This window comes from Homalodisca vitripennis, chromosome 6, assembly GCF_021130785.1.
Source record: "Homalodisca vitripennis isolate AUS2020 chromosome 6, UT_GWSS_2.1, whole genome shotgun sequence".
NCBI lineage: Eukaryota > Metazoa > Arthropoda > Insecta > Hemiptera > Cicadellidae > Homalodisca > Homalodisca vitripennis.
Window position 1 is genome coordinate 96,001,699 of NC_060212.1, and position 22,455 is coordinate 96,024,153.

The 22,455-nt window shown below is 33.6% G+C and overlaps 1 protein-coding gene across 1 annotated transcript; it reads left to right on the forward strand.

Annotated features, from left to right (window-relative positions):
- The first annotated feature begins 331 nt into the window (after nucleotides 1-331).
- LOC124364575 (UNC93-like protein MFSD11) lies at nucleotides 332-20,762 on the forward strand. The gene is made up of 8 exons (XM_046820133.1): nucleotides 332-541; nucleotides 1,355-1,524; nucleotides 9,047-9,223; nucleotides 10,293-10,561; nucleotides 11,898-12,023; nucleotides 16,894-17,068; nucleotides 17,634-17,769; nucleotides 19,068-20,762. Exons 1-8 carry the CDS (start codon nucleotides 407-409, stop codon nucleotides 19,257-19,259), a joined length of 1,380 nt encoding a protein of 459 aa, XP_046676089.1. The 5' UTR covers nucleotides 332-406; the 3' UTR covers nucleotides 19,260-20,762.
- The last annotated feature ends 1,693 nt before the right edge of the window (nucleotides 20,763-22,455 follow it).

The window sequence follows — 22,455 nt, forward strand, 5'->3', positions numbered from 1 at the left end:
GAAAGAATAAAAACATTTTATTGAAGATTCATGGAGCAATTAGGAAATTACTTCCAATTGGACACAAATACATACATTATTTAACTGATAATACGGAATAAATCAAGTCCAAAATTAAAATTGCTAGAAATGTTGTGTTTACAAACAGTGATACTGTTACTGTAAATTGTCTCGTTGAAAGCAAAAGTGGACACTTTGTTAATTGCTTGTCTATTAAAGCACTGATTACTGGATTCATCATCAAATTTATCTCTGTGATAAACTGACAACTCATGTAGTCATAATTCACACATTTGTAATCACTGAATTATCTCATTATGTAAGACACAAAGATGTATACAAAGTGATAGTACTGATCTTCGAGATAAAACTGTTCACTTATAGTTTGCAAGTCTGTAGCCTACACATGTCTGGTCTGACAGGTATTATAATGCCTAAACTCTGTTTTGCAGGATTTGATGTTAAACTTTTTAATACAATTCTTTTAGGGTTGTGTTTTATGGTGCTATTTTCTGCTGAGCTGGCAACTCTTAATATGCAGGTAAGTTATACTCTTATTGCAATAAATCAATTTTAAAACCATATAATGCCTGTACATCTTACTCTTTAATTTCTTAGGCTTAGGTAGTGGTGTCAAACTAATATCAAAGCTTTCTAGATAACACTGCGTAGAAAAATTGCTTATGCAAATCTTCTTCATATATTTTGGCCACATTATGGAGCATCACACTGATAATTTCCTCTATGAGCAATGACACCTTAGCGAGGAGTTATGTGTTTTTTGCCATACGCACCAGAAACGTTAACCGTCTTCAGTTAAACGCCATCTTCGGTTTTATTTAAATAAAAAATAGGACAATTTTAAAAAATAAATAATTTCTCACTCGAATTACATATTCAGCATTTCAATTCCTGTGAAATAATATTTATCAAAATAATGCAATATTTTCTGTACACTTTTTAAACTAAAATATTGTTTCTCTTTTCATAAAAACATAAATCACCACTTATTGATATTACGTATATGACCAGGCAATCTCTTTCTCTACTGGCAGTGATGGGAAGACTAGTTTGTATGCCCCATGGCCTTCTTTTCAGTAAAGTGCTTTGTAATCATTTGTACACTAATAACATTTCCCAACTTTTTTAATTATATTAAAAATATACATGAAACAATTTTTTTCTTCTTTTAGTTGAGAATATTTTTAAAAAATACTTGTAATCTCAATTAGTATTTATTGCATAATTTTTACAAAATTTAAACGTAAATTTCATCTTGTAATTATTTCAGCATCCTTATTATAAACCCAAATCAAAGTCACTCGACACAAACTAACTTTTGGACTTATTCCAGAAAACAATTATATCGAGTATTCATGATGAGAATCCAAATTTCAATATGGAAGGATATTTCCTGCACGGAGTCACATACACCATGTACGCAACGTCGCTCTGGCTGGCTCCCTCCGTAGTCTGCCTCACCGGAGCACGGCTGGGCATGATCTTGGCAGGAGCAGGACATACGTAGGTATTTGAATCTTTTATTAAAACTGACAGGAATATTACGGAAGTATTCCAATAGTGGATGGTTTGAAGAATTTAAATGATAATTTAAGACCTGGTACATTTTCTGTAAGTGAAAGAAATTATTATAAATTTTCCCCTTGGCTCAGTCGGAAAAAGTAGGTAAATTTGTTACAATAGAAATATTAATACTTTATTTCTTATGGAATGTACATATAATCAATATCTCAAAAACTATTTGATATTACATAAGTATTGCTTATTACAACAAGTTTAGGGAATGTACGAGCAATTAGCATTCAAGAGCACTTTTTCTATTTTCTTGTAAATTCTTAAATAACTAAGTTGTGAATTTAAAAAATTTGTACGTCCACCACTTTGGAACGAAATAATGTACCAAACTAAACAATGAAATTGGCCAAAAAGTTTATAAGACCAATATATGTACCAAGTTGAAGTTTTTTTTTATAATTTCTTTTGCCAGTTTTTAGTGATTGAGAAATTCTTATGGAATTTACATGTAATCGATATCTTGAATACCATTTGAGAAACAACCAAATTTTCAATTACTAAAGTTTAGACAATGTTATGAGCATTCCAGAACACTTTTTTATACGTTCATGACAAAATGTACCCTACTGAGTACACGAAATCTTTCATAACTGCCGTTGCGTACCCGATCGGGTACAATCCTTGCTTCCATGTGCCCAAAGGTATGCATTTCCTAATTGTGTTTTTATTATTTGCCTGTCTTGGTGGTTTCTTAAATGTGATTCTGCCACACACGTTTAAGATGTGTACACCCCGTTGACGCATAATTACTTAATTTTTGAGGTAAATTAATTTTTTAGGTATCCCTTGGGGTACTTGGAGAAACATTGAAAAAACATATTGAAATCATATTTTTGTGCAAAATTGAGAAAGCCTACATATATTTCTCATTATACTTAAACGTTTCATGTAAAAAAAACTATTATGGTTTTATATCATTGATATTAAAAAATTTGATGTTAAATAAAAAAAGTTTTGAAGAAAGTCATTGTCATGAACAACTGGAAAAGCCACAGGTGGCCATAACTTGACTGTGACAGATCGTTTAAAGTTCCTGTTTATTTCAAGACTAAGTATCGAAACTAAGTGTGAGGATCTAAAAAGCTTTCTGACAGAGAGAAAGAGTGGTAAATACTTTGTTGAGAAGTTAAATTCAAGATTTCCAAACTACTACTCGTCATTCAAGGTGGGCGTTCCAGCTACGCATTATAAAGACATTTTTTCTCCTGAATTTTGGCCAGAAAATGTATATGTTTCAAGGTTTTTCAACAAACCTAAGAAATCTGATAAGCCTTTAAACTCTCTAATCCCAACTTCACAAACTGTAACTTAGACCCTCTTGAGTCGAACGTGAACTTGGAAGAAGATAAGTTATGTCTAGACGAACTGAATAGTATTAAGCCCTACTTAAGGGATTTTAAACTCACAAAACCTCCAATCAAGAGTGATGACCAAACGTCAAATAGGACTACCTATAAAATCTTGACTGCCAACGTTCAGTCTCTCTTAGATAAGCTCCCTGAACTTGATATTATAATCGCCAACAATAACTTTTCTGTTATATGCTTAAGTGAGCACTGGTGTACCTATGACTCTAAGGACCTAGCTCTTATAAGTGGTTTTTACTGTGCTGCCATATTCTGTAGATCTTTAAGATCGCGAGGTGGAGTTGCTATCTATGTACATGAAACATTAAAGTTCTCTGAAATTAATGTAAATGATTTCTGTGAAGAAAATGTTTTTGAAGTTGTTGCTGCAGTCGTGGAATTTAATAATTTTAAAGTAATCTTTGTATCTATATACAGAGTTCCTAATAGCAACAAAGATATATTTTTAAACAACATGGAAAAACTGTGGTTGTTTTTGTGTAATTTCAACCTCCCTATCATTGCCTCTGAGGACATCAATATAGATATCAATAAAGTAAATGAAGAATTTCCAAATGAGTTTCTCAACCTTCTAAGATCGCTCGACTGCTGTTGTTTCAACTACAAGCCTACGAGGGGAAAATCCTGTTTGGACAATGTTGTAAGTAGCCTACCGAGGGATTCTCTCTCTGTCGATGTACTACAGCCTCCTTTGTCAGATCACAGTGCTTTGATAACTACCTTGACATCTCAGTCCAGTATTGAACATAATCTGAGTGGCATTCCCGTAGAAGAGGAAAAGGTAATAAGATCTTTTAGTATGTCTAACAAAGTTAAATTTTATTCTTATATTGGTCAAACAGACTGGAATCATGTTTTAAACAGTAATCCAAATCTCACACTTTTTGAAAACTTTTTAAACTATTTTCACGAAGGCGTGAACTTGTGCTTTCCAAAGAAAATTGTGAAAATTAGACATAAAATAAATCTGTGTTCTAATAGTAGGCCCAAATGGTTTTCTGAAGAACTTCTCCGTCTAAAAGAGAAAGTTAGTCTGCATCATATTCATCTGTGGGCAGTAAGGTACAATCTGTTTGTTGAACAAACCAAGTCAAACTATGTTGAAGCTCGGAAACCCTACAAGAAAGCTATTATCCATGCCAGACTAAATTTCAATGCTGAATATATATCCTCTGCATCTAATAGCTGTAAGGCAGCATGGGAAATTATTAACAGATATAAAGGTAGCTCAAATGCCTGTAAGATCGGCCACAACCTAACCCCTGATGACTTCAATTACACCTTCATTGCAACAGTGAAAGAAGCATGTAGTCAGGTTCCGCCTTCTTTGGCGGTTTCCGGTCAACTTGTGAGCGGCTACCAGGTGCCACCCCTACGTTTTGTGTGGAAACTAGTTCCAAGTGAGGAAGTAATGAAGTGTGTCCAAAGCATCAAAAGCAGTTGCAGTAAAGACATCTTCGATATCAGTGTTGATCTGGTGAAATTTGTTTTGCCTGTGATATTAGAGCCCCTTATGGCTAGCATCAATCATTGTCTTTTCTACAGGCCTGTTTCCTGACTTGCTTAAGTTGTCAAAAGTTGTACCTATTTTTAAAAAGGGTGACCCCTCCCTGGCTGAGAACTATCGACCTATATCTGTGGTGCCCACCTTTTCCAAAATCATTGAAAAAGCTGTGATATACCAGGTTAGTGAATTTTTTGAATCTAATTCTCTTATTTCTAAAAATCAATTTGGCTTTCGCAAGGGTTTGTCCACTGTGGGCGCAGTCAAGCTTCCAGTCTCAGGAGTAATAGGTGGTTTTGAACACTGCTCTAGCACACTTGCCAGCTTGTGTGATTTGACAAAGGCTTTTGACTGTGCTCCACATGACATCCTCCTTAACAAATTACAACATTATGACCTAAATGGTGTTGAGCTAAACTTCTTTCGAATTTACCTGTCTGATCGCACTCAGAGGGTGTACTTCAACAACACACTCTCTGAGTTAGCTTCAGTTAAGGGTTGTGTACCACAGGGATCGGTCCTTGGCCCATTCTTATTCTTAGTTCTTATAAATGATTTGCCTACCAATGTGGATTGCGGCTCAGTAATTTTTGGAGATGACTCCACGTTTTATTGTATAAATAACGATATAGATACCTTGTTTGTAGAGAGAACTCATGTCCTCCACCAAGCTAACCACTGGTTTTCATCTAATGGTCTGTTGTTACTAAATGATAATAAATCACAAAATATTTTATTTTCTCTTTGTAAAAATCTTACGCTAACGAAGTATAATTTAAATTTAAAGTCCTGTGTAAGACTGTTGGGTATAACTTTAGATTCTAAGTTGACTTGGCAACCCCATGTTCAGAGTGTCTGTTGTAGGCTGTCAAGAGTAATTTTTTTGCTGCGCCACCTAAAGAAACTTGTTCCCAAAGATTATCTTAAATCCGCATTTATGCATTTTTTCATAGCACCATATCGTATGGAATCACCATATGGGGTAACAGTCATGATATTAATAAAGTATTACTGTTACAGAAAAAGGCTGTTAGAATTTTAGCAGGAGTCTCCTCCTTAACTACATGTAAACCTATTTTTGCAGAGGAAGGTATTCTAACTGTTATCAACCTTTATATTTATTCATGTCTGATTAAATTAAAACAGAATCTTGGCGACTTTTCTCTTAGAAATGACATTCATCACTATCCTACTAGAGGCAGCTTATATTTAGATCAGCCCTACTGCAGATTAAGTCAAACACATTCTATGTATTCTTTTATCGGTATCCGTTTGTTTAATAAACTACCTCTTACCAGTCATAACATTAGTCTTAGTAAATTCAAATCAGTGATGTATAGATGGCTGTTAACTAGACCTTTTTATAGTATAGATGAATACCTGGCACTGTCTGTGATAGATGTTTCTTTTTAATTTTTAAACCTATCTGTATTGTAGCCCACATAAATGTTTTAAATGTTACTGTTTTAAATTGTCTGTTATTGTACTATTTATTTATTTATTATTGAATGTTTACCATTTTATTACAATGTTATTAATTTATTTTCTCTAAAATCTATTAATACATTTATTGTTGATTGTCCATGCTTAGTTATACGTAGAATACTGTTATTTCATCTGGCCAGTCAGGTTTTCACTGGAATTAACATTTAATGTAATGTATCTAGATTTAATATTTTATTGAAGCTTTTTTTTAATACAATGTCAATGCATTTTAATAATGTTATTATGACTAATAAAGATTCTTGATTCTTGTTGATTTTGATCATGACTCAGAAATAACGGAGTTGTGAATTATTTTTTAAACTTCAAACGACTATAACTATAAATTAGAAAAAAATCCTGTACTGAGATGGCCAATGAACTTAGCTAAGATATATATACAAGGGGTGTTCAATAAAGACTGACAGTAGCATACATGTAAACAAACAAAGTACAATAATTTGTTTTTTTCTCAAGTTGGTATGGAACGGAGTATTAGCAACAACCAAATCCGCTGTTGACATTACTGCATATTTATTGTTGTCATGGCAACCAATTAATAAACAGTTGCACATTTTTGCCTCTAAAGTTTAATATGGCTGATTTTTGTGAACAAAGATATGCGATAAAGTTTTGTGTAAAACTGTGGAAAAGTGCTACGGATACTTACAGCGACTTGAAAAAAGCTTTTGGTATTGATGCAATGAGTGAAAGAACGTGTTTTAGGTGGCATAAAGACTTTAATAATGGACGGGAATCGTGTGAGTTGGAAGGTGGGGCTGGCACCCCTGTTTCTGCTCTTACCGAAGAAACAATCAACACTGGGGGTGTTATGATTCACACTGACCCACATTTGACTATTAAACAGCTTGGTATAATGCTCGATATATCAATTGGCAGTGTCCATAAACTCATGCATGATCATTTGAATATGTCACGTGCCTGTGCTCGTTGGATACTATGTCTGTTAACACCAGTTCAGAAACAAAAACGCATTGAAATTTGCCAACTTTGGTTACAGTGTGTGCGTCGAGAAGGTGATGCATGGTGGAAAAATATTATTACTGCTGATGAAAGTTGGATTTACTGTTATGATCCTGCAACAAAACAACAGAGTACAGAGTGGGTGAAAAAAGGTGGACCGACGCCGAAAAACCTCGTGCTCAAAGGTCTGCTGTAAAGGCAATGGTGATTACGTTCTTTGATTATCATGGTATGGTGTACACCCATACTGTACCACAGAGCCAGACAATTAATGTGGGGTACTAAATTTTAGTATTGAAGCAACTAATCAAAGATCACATCCAGCAACTAATCAAAGATCACATCCCAAAAAAGCAGCCAGACCTCGTCGGACGCTGGAAACTGCATCACGACAATGCTTGCCCTCATGTTGTCAATACTGTCCTTCAGTTTCTAGCCAAAAAAGGAATAGAAACTGTGCCACATCCACCCTACAGCCCTGACTTGGCTCCAAATGACTTTTTTCTGTATCCTCAGGCCAAAAAGGAGCTCAAAGGCCGGCGTTTTCCAACTGCTACTGCCACTATTAAGACTTTAGAGGCCATTTTGTAGGTCCTGTCTAAGGAGAGCTTTGAACATGTCTTCAAGGAGTGGCAGAGGTGGTGGAACAAGTCTGTGGCTTTAAATGGTGACTACTTAGAAGGAGATACAAGTGTTAAAGTCTAAACTTTTATATTAAAGGTATTGAAAGAGTACTGTCAGTCTTTATTAAACACCCCTCGTATTTCAACTTTTTTGGGTTTTTATTGGGGCAGTTATTTCTACAGGCCATATTATATAGCACAGGGATGGTTTTCGGCCCTAGGGTTGTATTTGATAGAGTAATATGGAAAATTTTCCTTATGTGCTACATGAGGAAAATTGTAATTGGCTGATTTTGTATACACTATCTAGCTAAAAGGCTCTGTTATAACACATTGACATATAACATTAAAAGTCACAATATTAAACACAACTCTTGGATTTTGGGATGTTAAATTGAAAAACAAATTTTTATAGATACCAAAAAGCAGAGAGGGCAAGACATTCTCATATGATTGTCCAGAAGTATAGTAAGACAATTCAAATATTTTAATAATTGGTTTATGATTTAAACTTATTAAAGAGAAACTTTATGTTAATAATAAAATTTTTATAGCAACCTAAAAGTTGTTTTTTATACCTTCCATTCATATTTGACCTGTTCAGGGTCTATAAGGAATCAGTGAAAAATCTCAATCTCATCTTTATAGAAACAATTAACAAAGATAAAAGATATTTTCATCATGTTTCCTCATTTGAACCTTTGAAATAAGGTTTATTGGTTCTACACATATTTTTTTTACATTTAACAAAGATAAGCATAGCAATCCTGGTGTTCTTTTAAACCTTGTTTGTGAGTAATGAATTTTCAGCAATAAATAAATTAGTGCTGTAGCCTTCAGTAAGACTTATTTAAGCTCAGTTTTGGCTATAAGCTTGACAATATTTTGTAATAACTTTTTTGTGTTCTCTTAGGACAAGAAGCTTATAAATTGCACTTAGTCCTATAAGAACCTTAGTGCTACTTCCGGAGTGACAGGATAGTCTGGATGGGTAAGGTTAGGGGGTAGAGGCCGCCTCCTATCGAGATCCATGAGGAAGAATTAGGGCACTACATCTCAAAGTCATGTCACAAAGCATGCAGGAGGTGGCACACCCTTGTTGAAGCTAGCAAGAACCTCTGATAGTTAGGGAACAAACCCCACCAAACTCCAACAGTCATCTCTCACAGTAGGCTAGACCTATCGTATTGCCCTTGCACCCCACAATCTCTACATTTACGGTTAGTGATGGCTCCTGGACATCCATAAGGTTGCCCAGATTTAAATGACACATTGGCTATTTCTGTGCCCAGTGGTGGGTTCAACTAGAAGGTATAAACCAGCCAGAAGTGATCTCTGCTGGGTGAGAATTTGTAATAACTTTTTTATACATGTCTTTAAATGTTTATTTGTAAAAGTATTAAACTGTTCTCTACACATTGTGTACTTTTATGAGCATTTAAATCATAAGCCGTAGCACATATTATTCAATTCTCTTTAGTTCTGTCCAGATACTACTTGCTAGCCTTCAGCACAGAGAAGGAGTGGGCAATCTACTTGGGGTCTGTCATCATGGGACTCAGTGCTGCGGTGCTGTGGACCGCAGAGAACAAGTACCTCTTGTCAAACTCAACTCCACAGACTCGGTCAAGAAATATCAGCATATTTTGGTTCTTTTATAGCTCCTCGTAAGTGATTTAATCTATGAAAAGTTAATCCGTTCACAGCCACCCCACTACCAGTTTTTACCTGTAATCGTAGGTTCCATTCCCTTATTTATAGGAGTATTTACCTTCCTTCATGTGCAATATAGTAAAGCTCCATCTAGATCTCAAGGATAATATGAAACTCTTTTGACAATTCCTTGCCTTACTGTTACTCCCTACTCAACTAACACACAACAAGAAGCTTTGAGTAATGTTCTTAAGTAATGTAGGAGTTTACATTAGTAACATTGCTATTCAAGTATTGTAAAATGTTAGTGGTTTTTTGCAAACTCCAGTTGGTGAATATCTGTAAAAATGATTTTTTAATATACAAAGAGTTTATGTTAGTAACAAAACACTTAAAATTTTATTTTGTACCACTCCAAGTATTTTGATGAAATGTATAATATAATAACCCATAGCGTAGTTATCAGTAAGCAAGGACGTAACCAGCAAGGGGGTCCAAGGGGTCCGACCCCCCCTCAAACTTTTAGCAATTTTTCAATTACTTTTTTAGCAAATGATTATTATTTAAATGATTCAGTATTACTGACATGTACTGTTCAAAGATCATTCTCAACATTGAAACAGGTCATGAACTTTTTAAGGAGCAAAATGGAGAATGAATGGTTGACTGCTCTTGCTTACTTTCTGTCCATTACAGGAAAATAGCAGTCGTCTTGACCCCCCTCCCATGCAAAACTTTTTCCTGGCTATGTTCTTGCCAGAGTAAGGTTCACACAGATTATCTCCAACAATTCTCATACAAACATTATATAAGATTTAATTTGAATGATGGATAAAAATTAATAGAAACCAGCATTATAAGAATAGTTTGATTTTAATTCAATTTGTCAAAATTCGAAACACATGAAAGTTTGATTCTTTTATCTTTAGAGAATTTATTTATAACATTTTAACCTTGATGAAAATATTAAATAAGAAGTGAGACATCCTAATTTTAACTCGAAGTGAAATGTGATGTTTGATTATAACACTAAAAAAACCTGTTTTCAATCCATCAAAATTTATTTTTATATGTATTTTACAGAGAATTTTATGGGAACTTAATACTGTACTTCCAGCTGGAAGGGAAAAAGTTTATGGACGCAGGGACTAGACATCTTCTGATCTTTGCAATGGGAGGTTTGTCCTGTGTTGCTCTTGTAATGTTCCTGTTCCTGCAGCCCGGAGACCGGGAATCCAAACCAGAGAAAAAACAAAACTCATGCGAGACCACGGTCAATGCTTTCAAAAAAACCTGGTCTATATTTACATCGAGAGAAATGCAGATACTCTCCATTGCTTTCTTCTATGTTGGTGAGTTTATTTAAAATTTCTAATTAGTAAAGGTAAAAAGTAATTTCTTTAGAATAGAATAGAGAAATATTTATTCATGATCATAGAGAACAGAATATTTGTCACAAGATAAATTAATAGTGAAAAGAATAAATTGGTTACAAGTTACAATAGAATTAATTTAAACAAGAGGACAAAAATTAAAGGTCGAGGATGCAATAGAATTCTTCCATACTACAGGTGGACTTCTTGACCAGACAGTCATGTAGTTGTCTTTTCAGTGTCTTCAGGTTACAACTTTTAAGGTCTTCAGAAGTTTGTTAAAAAGCTTGGCTCCAGCAAATGATGGTTTTTTTCTGGTGTGGAGAGTGGTTCTGTGAGCTGGTAGGTGATATGGCTGAGTTCTTCTAGTCTGATGAGTGTGCACCTACTCATTTCTCAACAAGTTTTGTTTTGAAGCATAAATAATGACCTCTATTATGTTGATTGAGGTAACTGTAAGGATTTCTAGGTCCTTAATAGCTTCTCTACAACTGTCAAAATAAGAGAGGTTGGCCATCACTTTTATTGCTCGCTTTTGAAGAATTAATATCCTCTGGAGGTTGCTAATCAATCAAGGAGCCACCCCATAGAGTGATTCCATATCGCAGATGAGAGTCCAAAAGTTCAAAATGGGCAATCCTTAAGGCTGATGATGTTCCAGTTGCTTTAATTCTTCTAAGGGCAAAGATGGCACAGCTTAGTTTTGAGCAGAGACTATCTATATGACATGACAGACTTTGGTCAATAAACACACCAAGATGTTTTAGTTCATTCACTCTCTCTAATTCAGGTGGTCCTGTTATGTGATCTTTAAGCCTTCCCACTGCAGGGAGTTGGGATTTAGATTAATTAAACACCAGGTCATTATTTAAACAATACTGTTGTGCCACGTTAACTGATATGAAAGTATTTATTTCCAGGAATTCTACTGATTTATCGCAGGTGACTAATTCATAGCTTTATTGATTTTTATGTTATGATCATATTAAGAAGAAGCATATTTAAATATACTTCATTTGTTTTTATTTTAAAAGTCTTAACTAAAGAAAAACCCCCTAAAATTGAGGAAGCAATTTTATGTGACAAATAATATTATATTAAGAATCGTTGATAAAATTGATTTTTGATAGTTGGTAGCTCAGACCATTTGGCTACTATCATGTTATACAAAGAAAAAGAAACAGACACTGACTTCTGAGCTGCAGTAAGGAAGAGGTTTCATTTACCCTCAGCCATTCAAAAAGCTATTTTATTTTACTTCAGCAAACTGAAAAGATACTAACAAACAATATTACTGAGGTTTGTCTTTCTACAGGTTTGTCCCAGGCATTTACATTTGGAGTGTACAGCCCCAGTGTGGGGTTCACTTTACAATTTGGTAACAACGCAAAACAACTTGTGGCTTTCTCTGGCATATGTCTTGGCACTGGAGAGATGATTTGTAAGTATGACGCTCTAACATACTTGTTAATGCTTAGGAAAATTGATAACTGCGGTAGTCTTTTGATTGACACCTAAACTCACCTAGACGCCAGACAATTGTTTTTGTTCCTCTGCACTCTAGAGTCCGCACAAAGTTGCAGGTCTCTTGGAGTATATTTGCTATTAAACCCCTCTATTGTAGTCAAAATTAGACTCTTTTGTATGGAGACATCCTGAGGTAGGACATTTCGCTTCACTGAGAAGGCAGAGTCTCAACACTTTGTGGTGCACTTTCAGACACTCTTTCACTAGAGTATCAGTTCAAGACAACCGCTTAATATAAATGCAATATGTAGCTAGAAGCTAGAATTCTGACAGATAAAACTAATTTCAACCATATATCCACCTCATTTTCAAGTTGCATTTTATCTTTTATGCTACAATATTTTGTATCAGCTACATATGATTCATGTTGGTGATAATATATTATTGATGTTGTCATTATATTTTTTAAACAATGTTACTATCTGCATTGTTTTGATTATTATTTATTTATTATTACAACTTCCACTTATTCTATACACGAGTATCAGTATGTTGATACTGACTGTGTATTCTAATTATGGCCTCTGTTCTGTTAACTCACTGATGTTATAAAAATGTATACCTTTTTTCATTATTGTTTTAATATGTATTTTATTGTTGAACTTTTATTTATCTATTGTTGATTTTTAATGTAGTGTTGGTTTGTTAATGTACTGTTTATTTTTATTTTATTGTTGACATATATTTTCTTGTTACATTTTTTTATAGGTTATCCATAAAACGGATTGCTGCCTCAGCCTGGTCAGTGTTTATCTTTGAATCTACTGATTGTTACTATTGTATAAGTTCGTAGCCATTGTAGTTTTGTTGATGAAATGATCATGACAATATTAATTGTCAACCATGGTCTGAAGACAAATTGTAACAGATCAATATGGGTTAAATTTAAATTCAAACAGTTCTTGCGGAGAACGGTAAGAGGAAATTGAAAATAAATGCAAAAAAGGATGTTTGTCATTCAAATTGGACATATCCGTTTGATGTATATCAATAATAATTGACTGTGTTTGAATGTATCTTTTGATTACCACACAATTTAAGAAGTTAAATACCAAAATTTTTATTTAACTTTCAAATTAGACTGCAGAATCTAAGTTTGCTGTGCATATGCAGAGTGTTTATATAGAGAATGTCTAAAGATGTTTGAAGTAGCAAGTTCAATTAATAAATTGATGATTTGTTTACTGATTTAAAGGGATTGTAAATGATTTATTTTCCCAGTGAGTGAAATCAGTTTTATCAAATTCAACTGATATAATGGAGTAAATCCAGTGGCAGTTTTTCCATTTGAGCACATGAGCACGTGAGCCCCCTAAGGTAAAAATATAATTAAAATACTTTCTTATTGAATCCACAACATAAATAACATTCAGTTAATACGGAGTAAACGAATTATTAACAACAATGACGTGTTAAACGCGAAGCGAATCGAGCAGAGGCGCGCGGACAGTGCAGGTGCGGTGAGCTGCCTGGCATCTAAGCGGGGATAGGCGAGGGGCATGCAGGGGGAAGCGGTGGGAGGAGGGTCTCATATAACAGCGTGGGTGCACGAGCCAGTAGTGCGACGACTAGTCGCAGCTGATGTATATATAACCTCGTTTTGTTGCGTCCGCTGTGTGAATGTCGTAATGACCGCTGTTTGTGAATATTGTGTCTCTTTTGTGTTGTGTTTTGTTACAGAGATTTGTATGTGAGTGTTTTGTAATATTTTATTATTCATTTGATTATTATGGCAGTGACAGTAACTGAACTTAAAGAACTTAGGTTTTCTAATTTATCTCTCGAAAGAAAGGTTGAAATTAAAGTAAGTGGAAAACCGACCCCCCAACTTAACATTGTTCACATAACCAAAGGTAAGAATAGAGACTTTAAGAGGGAATTCAATCAAAACGTATATACCAGAACCCCGTGGATTTGTGGATGTGAACAAAGAAATAGATTTTATTGCTTCCCCTGTTTACTTTTTTCGAAGCAAACTGGTGAATCTAACTGGGTAAAATATGGGGTTGCTGATCTTTCCCATTTGCAATTAAAAATCAGAAAACATGAATGTTCTCAGTCACACTTAAACTCAGTTTTGGAATTTAATATTTTGGCCAAGTTAGACATTCGACAGCAGCTAGACTGTGCTTACAGGGAAAATATTAAAAAGCACAACAAACAGGTTACTAAAAGTCATTATGTGCTTTCCAAACTAATTGATTGTATTAATTTTTGTGGAGCGTTTGAGTTAGCACTCAGAGGCCATCGTGAGCAAGATGATTCTTCAAATCCTGGCATTTTTAGGGGACTAGTAAATTTCTCAGCAGAATTTGATGCTTCATTGAAAGAACATCTGGACAATGCAACAGTGTTTAAAGGTACATCTAAAAGTATCCAAAACGAATTGCTTGATTGCATGCTTGCCGTTTGCCAGGACAACATAAAACAAGAGATAAAAACTACTAGGTTTTTATCGTTGATCGCTGATGAAACTACTGACATTTCATCAACATTTCAATTAGTCATAGTTTTCCGCTATGTCTTGCCTGATGGCCAACCTGTAGAACGATTCTGGCAGTTTGTTCAACCCACTGGTCACGAAGCTGACTCAATAGCTAGATGTATTAAAAGTGCAATACAAAGTGTTGTAGACGATCCAAGCAAACTTATATCACAAAGCTATGATGGCGCTAGTGTAATGAGTGGACATCATGCAGAGGTACAGACTCTTGTTAAGCAAATATATCCCCACGCATTTTATGTTCATTGCTATGCACACCAACTGAATTTGGTAGTTGGACAGGCTACAAGCCAAAACCAACAAGTGAGAATTTTTTTTTCAAATTTGAGTGATTTGACCAACTTCTTTAGCAATTCTCCACAAAGAGTTGCAGTTTTAGACACAATAGTTGGCAGAAGAATCCCTCGTGCTTCCGCAACTAGATGGAACTTCAAGAGCCGTACAGTCAACACTGTGTATGAATACAGAGAAGATTTAATTGCTTGCATGGAGGAAATAGAGGCCTCATCACATCAAGCAATCACTATCACCAAAGCAGGGGCAATCAGACGTATGTTAGAGGATCCCAACTTTATATTTTGGCTCGCAGTGTTCCATAAAATCATGCTCCATGTTGACATTTTGTATAATCAACTACAGCTTACATACACCGATGCTGTGCGAACAAATAAAAATGTCGAAACATTTATTGAATGCGTCGAAAAAGAAAGGCAAAACATGGATAGTGTCAAAATTGATGTTGATCAACTATCTATGCCTGTGAAAAGAGCCCGACGTGATGAAAATATTCATGTGACGAGGACAATTGCCGCAAAAGAGGTGTGTGATGTTATTTCAAATCAAATAAAAGAGAGATACTCTTTTTTGACACACCATTCAGCGGTTTCTCTGTTTGATTCAAAAAAGTTCACGCACTATGAGAAAACGTTTCCCATTCAACTTTTGGAAGAAACAGTGCAGGTGTATTCATTTTTAGACAAAGAACGATTGAAAACAGAACTTTCAGTGATCTACAAACGAAAAGATTTTCAAGTCATGAACGGGACTGTGCCGTTGTTACAGTTCGTTATTGAGAATGGCTTACAGACTTCATTTTCAGAAACTCACAAACTTTTGACCATTGTTTCTACCATCCCTATGACTACTGCGGAGGCGGAACGGTGCTTTTCGACCTTAAAACGCATCAAGACATTTTTGAGAAGTACCATGGGGCAAGAAAGACTAACAGCATTGGCAATGTTGTCTGTGGAAAAGGGTATGATCAGGAGTATACCTAACTTTAATGAGCGTGTAATCGATGTTTTTGCTAGGCAAAAAGAAAGAAGGATGGACTTCAACTTTAAAAACTGTACATGAACTAATCGTCTTACAAAGAGTGTTTTTGGAGAAAAACTGTGTATAAAATGCTGAACTATGATTTCATGAAACATTTAGTTAATTTTCAATTAGTCTATTTAACCTATTTTCAAAGTTACTTATAACCTTACATTTTTCTTTGTATCAATAAAAATAAGATTGTATTCACATTCTCTTTCTTTTATTTGCATTTTCATAAACATTTTGTTAGCCAAATAAACCAATAAATCAGTTATATTTGCTAATTACTTTCTGGGCTATAAGCAATTATTAAAATGCAAGTAGTCAAATATCGTTGCAAATTTTAAGGAGTTTCTTTTTACGAATTATTCATTCCACAGCACGAAATAACTCACAGTCTTGTACACCTTTTACAAACAAATCAATTTGGTGTTATAAAGAGCCTTAAAGGACTGAAATATTTTGTTTACTATTATATTGAGACGATAACTATGTTGGCGACGTAAGTTAATTATCTAATCCTACTGTTATTTTCTTGTGTGCACCCCCGTGACCACTTATCAGGAGCCGCCACTGAGTAAATCTACTATTATAAAAGATTGTTGCAGCAGTCGAAAACTACAGGTGAGTCTTATACACCTAATATAAAGCGTATTACACGATACACATAGTGAACATTATCATGTAACAAACAATTTGGTGATAAATATTATTCAAAATTGACCAACACACCTAATCTTCATAAATGACAATTAACTTCTGATTTTTTTTATTATGATACAACAATGAGGAACCATAAACATCAACACAGAATCCACACTGATTTTCGACATATGAAACAACGAGGGACTATTAATAAGGGATTATAAAACGGATCTTCTTCAAAATAAATTTCTGATTTCTTCATGAAAGAAAAACGCTGTTCAGTTAATTATTAGCCACAATTATTTTTCTGTTGAATGAGGTGGAGGCTTGCAGGTTATGCTGAGTAACTCCATACAGAAACACAGATACGGGAGGTTTTGTCTTATGTCGGTTGGCTTCCTGCTCCATCTCGTCACCTACGTCTGCATCTACCTCAACTTGCCCAACAATGCTGTGTTTGGGAACACGTATGACACTGGTTACATTGAAAGCAGGTATTCCTAACCACTATTTGTAGTATGATAACATTTGTGCTTACTTTAAAATATTAATATAGCGTTACTTGTATTTAATACCTACATTAAATCATCGTTAAAATTGTTTTGGCTTTGTTTTATTATGAAATAATTGCAACATAAAATGTAAATAGTTATACTCGTAGTTAATTTAATTATTTTTAGTATGGTGTCATTAATAACTTATGGAACATAATAACATACTTGGGCCTCAAGCTATTTAACAATTTTCCCTTACAGATTAAGAATATTGTTTCTGTTGATAATTTTAAAAGAAGAGAAAGAGTTGTTAAAAACCAAGACCCATTTAGATGTACGTTATCACATTGTTAATGTATTTTCTATGATTTCACAAGAGTTAATTTGAAAAACTATTGTTAAAACTGAAATACATTTGCAATATTAATAAAGGTATTTTTATTTGATTATTAAAATTACTGGAGGCCAGTAAACCTCTATTTCTATAGGATGTTCCTTGCGTAAAGTCCTGCAAGAGACTTGTACACTCGCAATGATTTACACTGATCTGATTTACCCTTCACAGTGTCCCATTGGCTATGGTCTGTAGTCTGATGCTCGGGCTGGCTGACTGCTGTTTGAACACCCAGGTCTACTCTCTCCTCGCTGCCATGCATCCGGACAGTGGTGCTCAGACATGTGCTCTCTACAAGTTCACCAAGGTATTGTATGCTTGACATACCTCGATCATAGAATGTAACGGAGATTCAACTTTATTCAGTTATTGAAGGTCAAAATGTAGGTTAAGTTAACAGCCACATGTTCTTTGTGTCATATGGAGCAGATCAGATGTCGAAGTTTGTTTTATTATTTGCCTCGAGCTGGTTATGCCATGTGTCGAAGTTCAAATTCGCATGTGGATCCACATATTAATGTGGAATGTCTGGATATTGGTTGTGAGAATAACAACCCCACTTGGTCATGTGAATTTTAAATGTACTGGTTAAATTTAACAGACCAGATTTGTAAATGTTATAACATGTAGTTCACTTTTAAAACTACCCACGTGATCTTACGTAGGTGGTTGTGCATGTTATTAAAGTGTGTGTCAATCCATACAGGCCTAGTACACCAACAATATTCTAGTATACTCACCACCATCAATATATACTTAGCGCGTTTTAAAAAGTTATCAGCATTTTAGTTTTCATTAGATTTATTCATGCACAAATCATAGAAACATGCAATTCACACACATCAGTTTTGAATATTTTTTCAAAGTTACCATTTATCACAAAAAGAATTCACGTATTAATGTCTGTACAGACTTTGTAACTTGAAATCACTAATACATAAATCTAAATATACATTATGGTTAAAACCAAAAAAATCATGTGCTCTTTCGTAAGAAGAGTAAGACACGTTGTTCCTCAATATTGTCCAAGTTAAGAAGGAGGCCAGGCAATCTCTCGCAGAGATGGGGTTTAGAAGACCGGAAGTCATGAGTTTAGCCTCCGACCCAAACTACTCCGTTCGAATTTAATACCGCTTACAAATTATGAATTTCTTTAGTGGCTATTACAATTAAATAGTTCAAATTTATTCCAATGTAAAGTTGACATCTTCTTCTTTATTAATTATTTTAATCTTACATGTAATCAGGCATTTGTCATGGATGATTCTATTTCCGCATACCAACATTGCCGCATTTGAAAATTTAATTCAAATTAAACTAATCTGAAGAAGCAATTTAAACTATGCCTAAAATACACATAATTCCTATTGATTCATAACAAAATAAACTGTAGGAGTATATATAATTTTGTACTATACCAGACTAAAAGTATCTTAAACATAAATTGTCCCTCAATATTTCTCACATACTTTCTCACATAAGTTTTCGACGTTTTGCTCTTTACCCTTGGATAACAAGGCATTTTTATTTTTAAAGTAAATTCAGTAAATATTTTGTCAAAGACCTAATTTTACTACATGTTATAAATTATTACAATGTTTGCAGGCAGTGGTGAAAGCAACGAGTTACTACTCATCCAACCACCTCGGACTCCATACTCATCTCCACATTCTGGTTCCTTCATCCGTTGCAGGAGTAATTGCGTATTACGTGATAGACAGAAAAGTAGCCAACCGCCACGTAACAGATTCTGAGTTACAGGAGCTCAATAAATGTAACACAGATACTGGCTCATAAGCAACATCACAACAACTCATACAAATCATATTCATGTAAATAAGTAACATACAAGAAGTCACCTGTTTTAGTTATAAGTTGTTTGCAACTAATTCCCATTTTTGAAGTGGTGCTTTATGACTACTAAACATTTTGTGTTGTTCAAAACATTTCTATATTTTATCCAGTAGTGTTTTTTATAAGTTAGTATGAGGTAGGTTATTTTTATATTGATATGAGGCATATCCGGAAAGTTAACTTGATAAAAATTAATTCATTACATAAATTTTATAAAATAAAATTTATACATTTATTTATAAAATTTATTCATTAAATAAATAATAAATTCATTGAATAAAATTCAATAAATAAATAATTTTTACATTTAATCCCGTGTGGTGTAGTATTGACAATCTTTCCCACCAAATTCTACTTCATCTAAGAGAACAAATGGTAATGGCCGATTGCAAGAAAATGGCTGTGATATGATTAGTCCAAGATCTGTTACCCAAATTGTTCCAAAGTTTCAGTTGTTATACTGAACTGTGTAGAAACAAGCTTTGGCATGCAGCTGACACAACTCCTTAGTCATTATCCTTCACTGTTTTACTTGTGGTGAAATATTTAACCAAAACTTTTCTTTATCAATCTCAATACTACAGCCAAGGTTTTTGATGTTCAGAAACTTGCTTTGAAAATTTATAAAGACACTGTATGCTTTTAGTGGAATTGATTATATATATAGTCCAGGAGATGGCAGCCAATTTGCACTATAGAAACACATAATCCGGTTATTGAAATCGATAAAGGAATTTCCCGTTAGAAAGAAATCAATAATTTTTACCCTTAAATCGTATTTTTCTTAGCTTGATACCTTTAAAACCAATAACTGATAGTTTGTCCCAGTAACTCTGATATTACGGTTTCTTATGCCATTTATTGCATTTTTACTTTCCAAATATGTCTTGTATTTGTTTTTAACAATTTGGTATTTAAATTTTGTTACTTATGTATTTAAGAAAAACAAATTCGTACACAAAATATATTGGTATTTTATTAGCCATCAAACTAACAAAAAATTTTCATATAGCAGAAACAAACAAAAAAGTTAGCCGTTTACTACCAGAGCTATTTTTAATTTTCCAACTCCATTTCCCAAAGTAATGTACTAAAGTACATAGTTATTTTCAAGGTGCTACCCACAAATGTCATGTCAATTTTGCAGTTTGCAAGTTTTCCATAACAATTATAATTTTTATTATTTATAGAGCAATATTAATAATATTTTACTTGTTTCAAATAAATAAAACTTGCAATAAACAATTCAAACCGAATTATCAAACATATATAATACAATTACTTGTTTCCACTATCCTTTGTAAAAAATTCCAAAATGTTCCAAAATTCTTTGTTTTAGATACATAAACAATAGGTAAGTACATTTTGATAATATTTTATTGAACTGCATCTACAAACAGTGCAATGTTCATGGAAAATGTATGAAAAATAAAAGAAGTAGTAATTTTTCGTGTCAATTATTTATCCTCACATTTAAGCTCAGGACTAGCTTGATCACTTCACAATATAACTACTAAACTGTTTATATATACTATTAAAGCAGGTTCATAATTCTAAAATAGAGCTCTAACTTATAATAAATAACACATTAAGTTTACTAAAAAATAAACGTATTTGCATGGCAACACTAAACAACAAATGCCCTGGAAAATTCTTATGCTACAATTTTTTTATGTCTTTTAGAAACCCCTTCCCCTACTAAAAATGTGAATGTATTGTTTAAATGAATTACCAGGTCAGTAAACTTGTGTTCTTTTCATTTTGTATATTGTTCCAAGGTATATTATTTTTATATCTCCTATTAATATTATTAATAGTGACAAAACAATTTATACTTTATTTATGCAACTGAAATAGTTATTTTAGTCTGTCAGTACTGATTAAAAATATTTTTAGGTACAATTCAAACTCAAAACTTCTATAAGTATTTTATAATTTATAAAACAATTTCATTCTTTCTTCACTTTGGAAAAAATATTATAATTACTTTAAGACAACTGTCTACTTAATGCTTTTATGTTTCAAGTATAACAATTATTTTTGCTAGTCTTTCCAAGAAATATTGAAGCCCAGTCTCCAAGACCATGCAGGACAAACAATGTATCAAATTCAAGATTTATCCAGAGACGAAACCTCTAATATCCACACAAATGAGTGAACACATTAAACATACGAAACATATCATTAGACATATCAAGATACACAGTTTCAAGACCAAACATACAATAGAATTTGATTAAACAAAAATGCAGACAAGATTCTCTACTATTACCCAAGGCCAATAAGAGAAACTTTAGAAATAATAAAGAACAAAAATAACGTTAATCAAGAAGATAGTGTGAAATTGTCCAAAGTTGGCAACTGTTGATACAGAAGCCATATTGATCATAACTGGTCGTTGGTTGGTGAAGGTTCAACTCGCCTGTACAGACGACTGTTTATTATTGGCAGTTTCGGTTTAACATCACTGTTGACTGAAGATAGCTTTCTATAGCAAGGCTGAAATATTTTAAGGAGTTAACTGTGTAAGCAATGTTTCTACACAGTGTGAATCAGAAGATTTTTATGTTACTTATCACACCGGCTGTGTTGCTTAAGAATTAAGATTCTCCATATATGTACCACTCAGTTTAAGTAATTTCTCTCTTGTTGAAATCGGTTAAGGAACCTTTGGCAAATATATCTGTTGGCCTTTCTTTGTCCATTTAATAAAAGTTAAATTCATCGTGTAAAATATTTGCAGAAATAAAAATGCTGAATAAATGAGACAGTGGATACAACAGAATGTGAAAAAAGTACAGTTGTCTACTTGTCACCAGTCAAAGTGTTAAAACCAGCTACACACCACAAACATGTGGTTACAATGTGTTAAAGCAAACCACAAAACTAAACCATACCTCATCTTCGCTCTTTAATTAGGCCTAAAATACTCCAAGAGTGATAGGCACTTGTAATAAACATAATTTTTAATACAAAAAAATATAAAGAATTGGGGTTATAAAAAGAACAAACACATTATACATTTCACATATTTATTTACTAAAACGATCAGTTGAAACATTTAATACAAAGAAAATATATTTTTTTATATATTTAACAAAATTATTTTTTTTAAACCGCAGTTAAAATTGATAAGTAT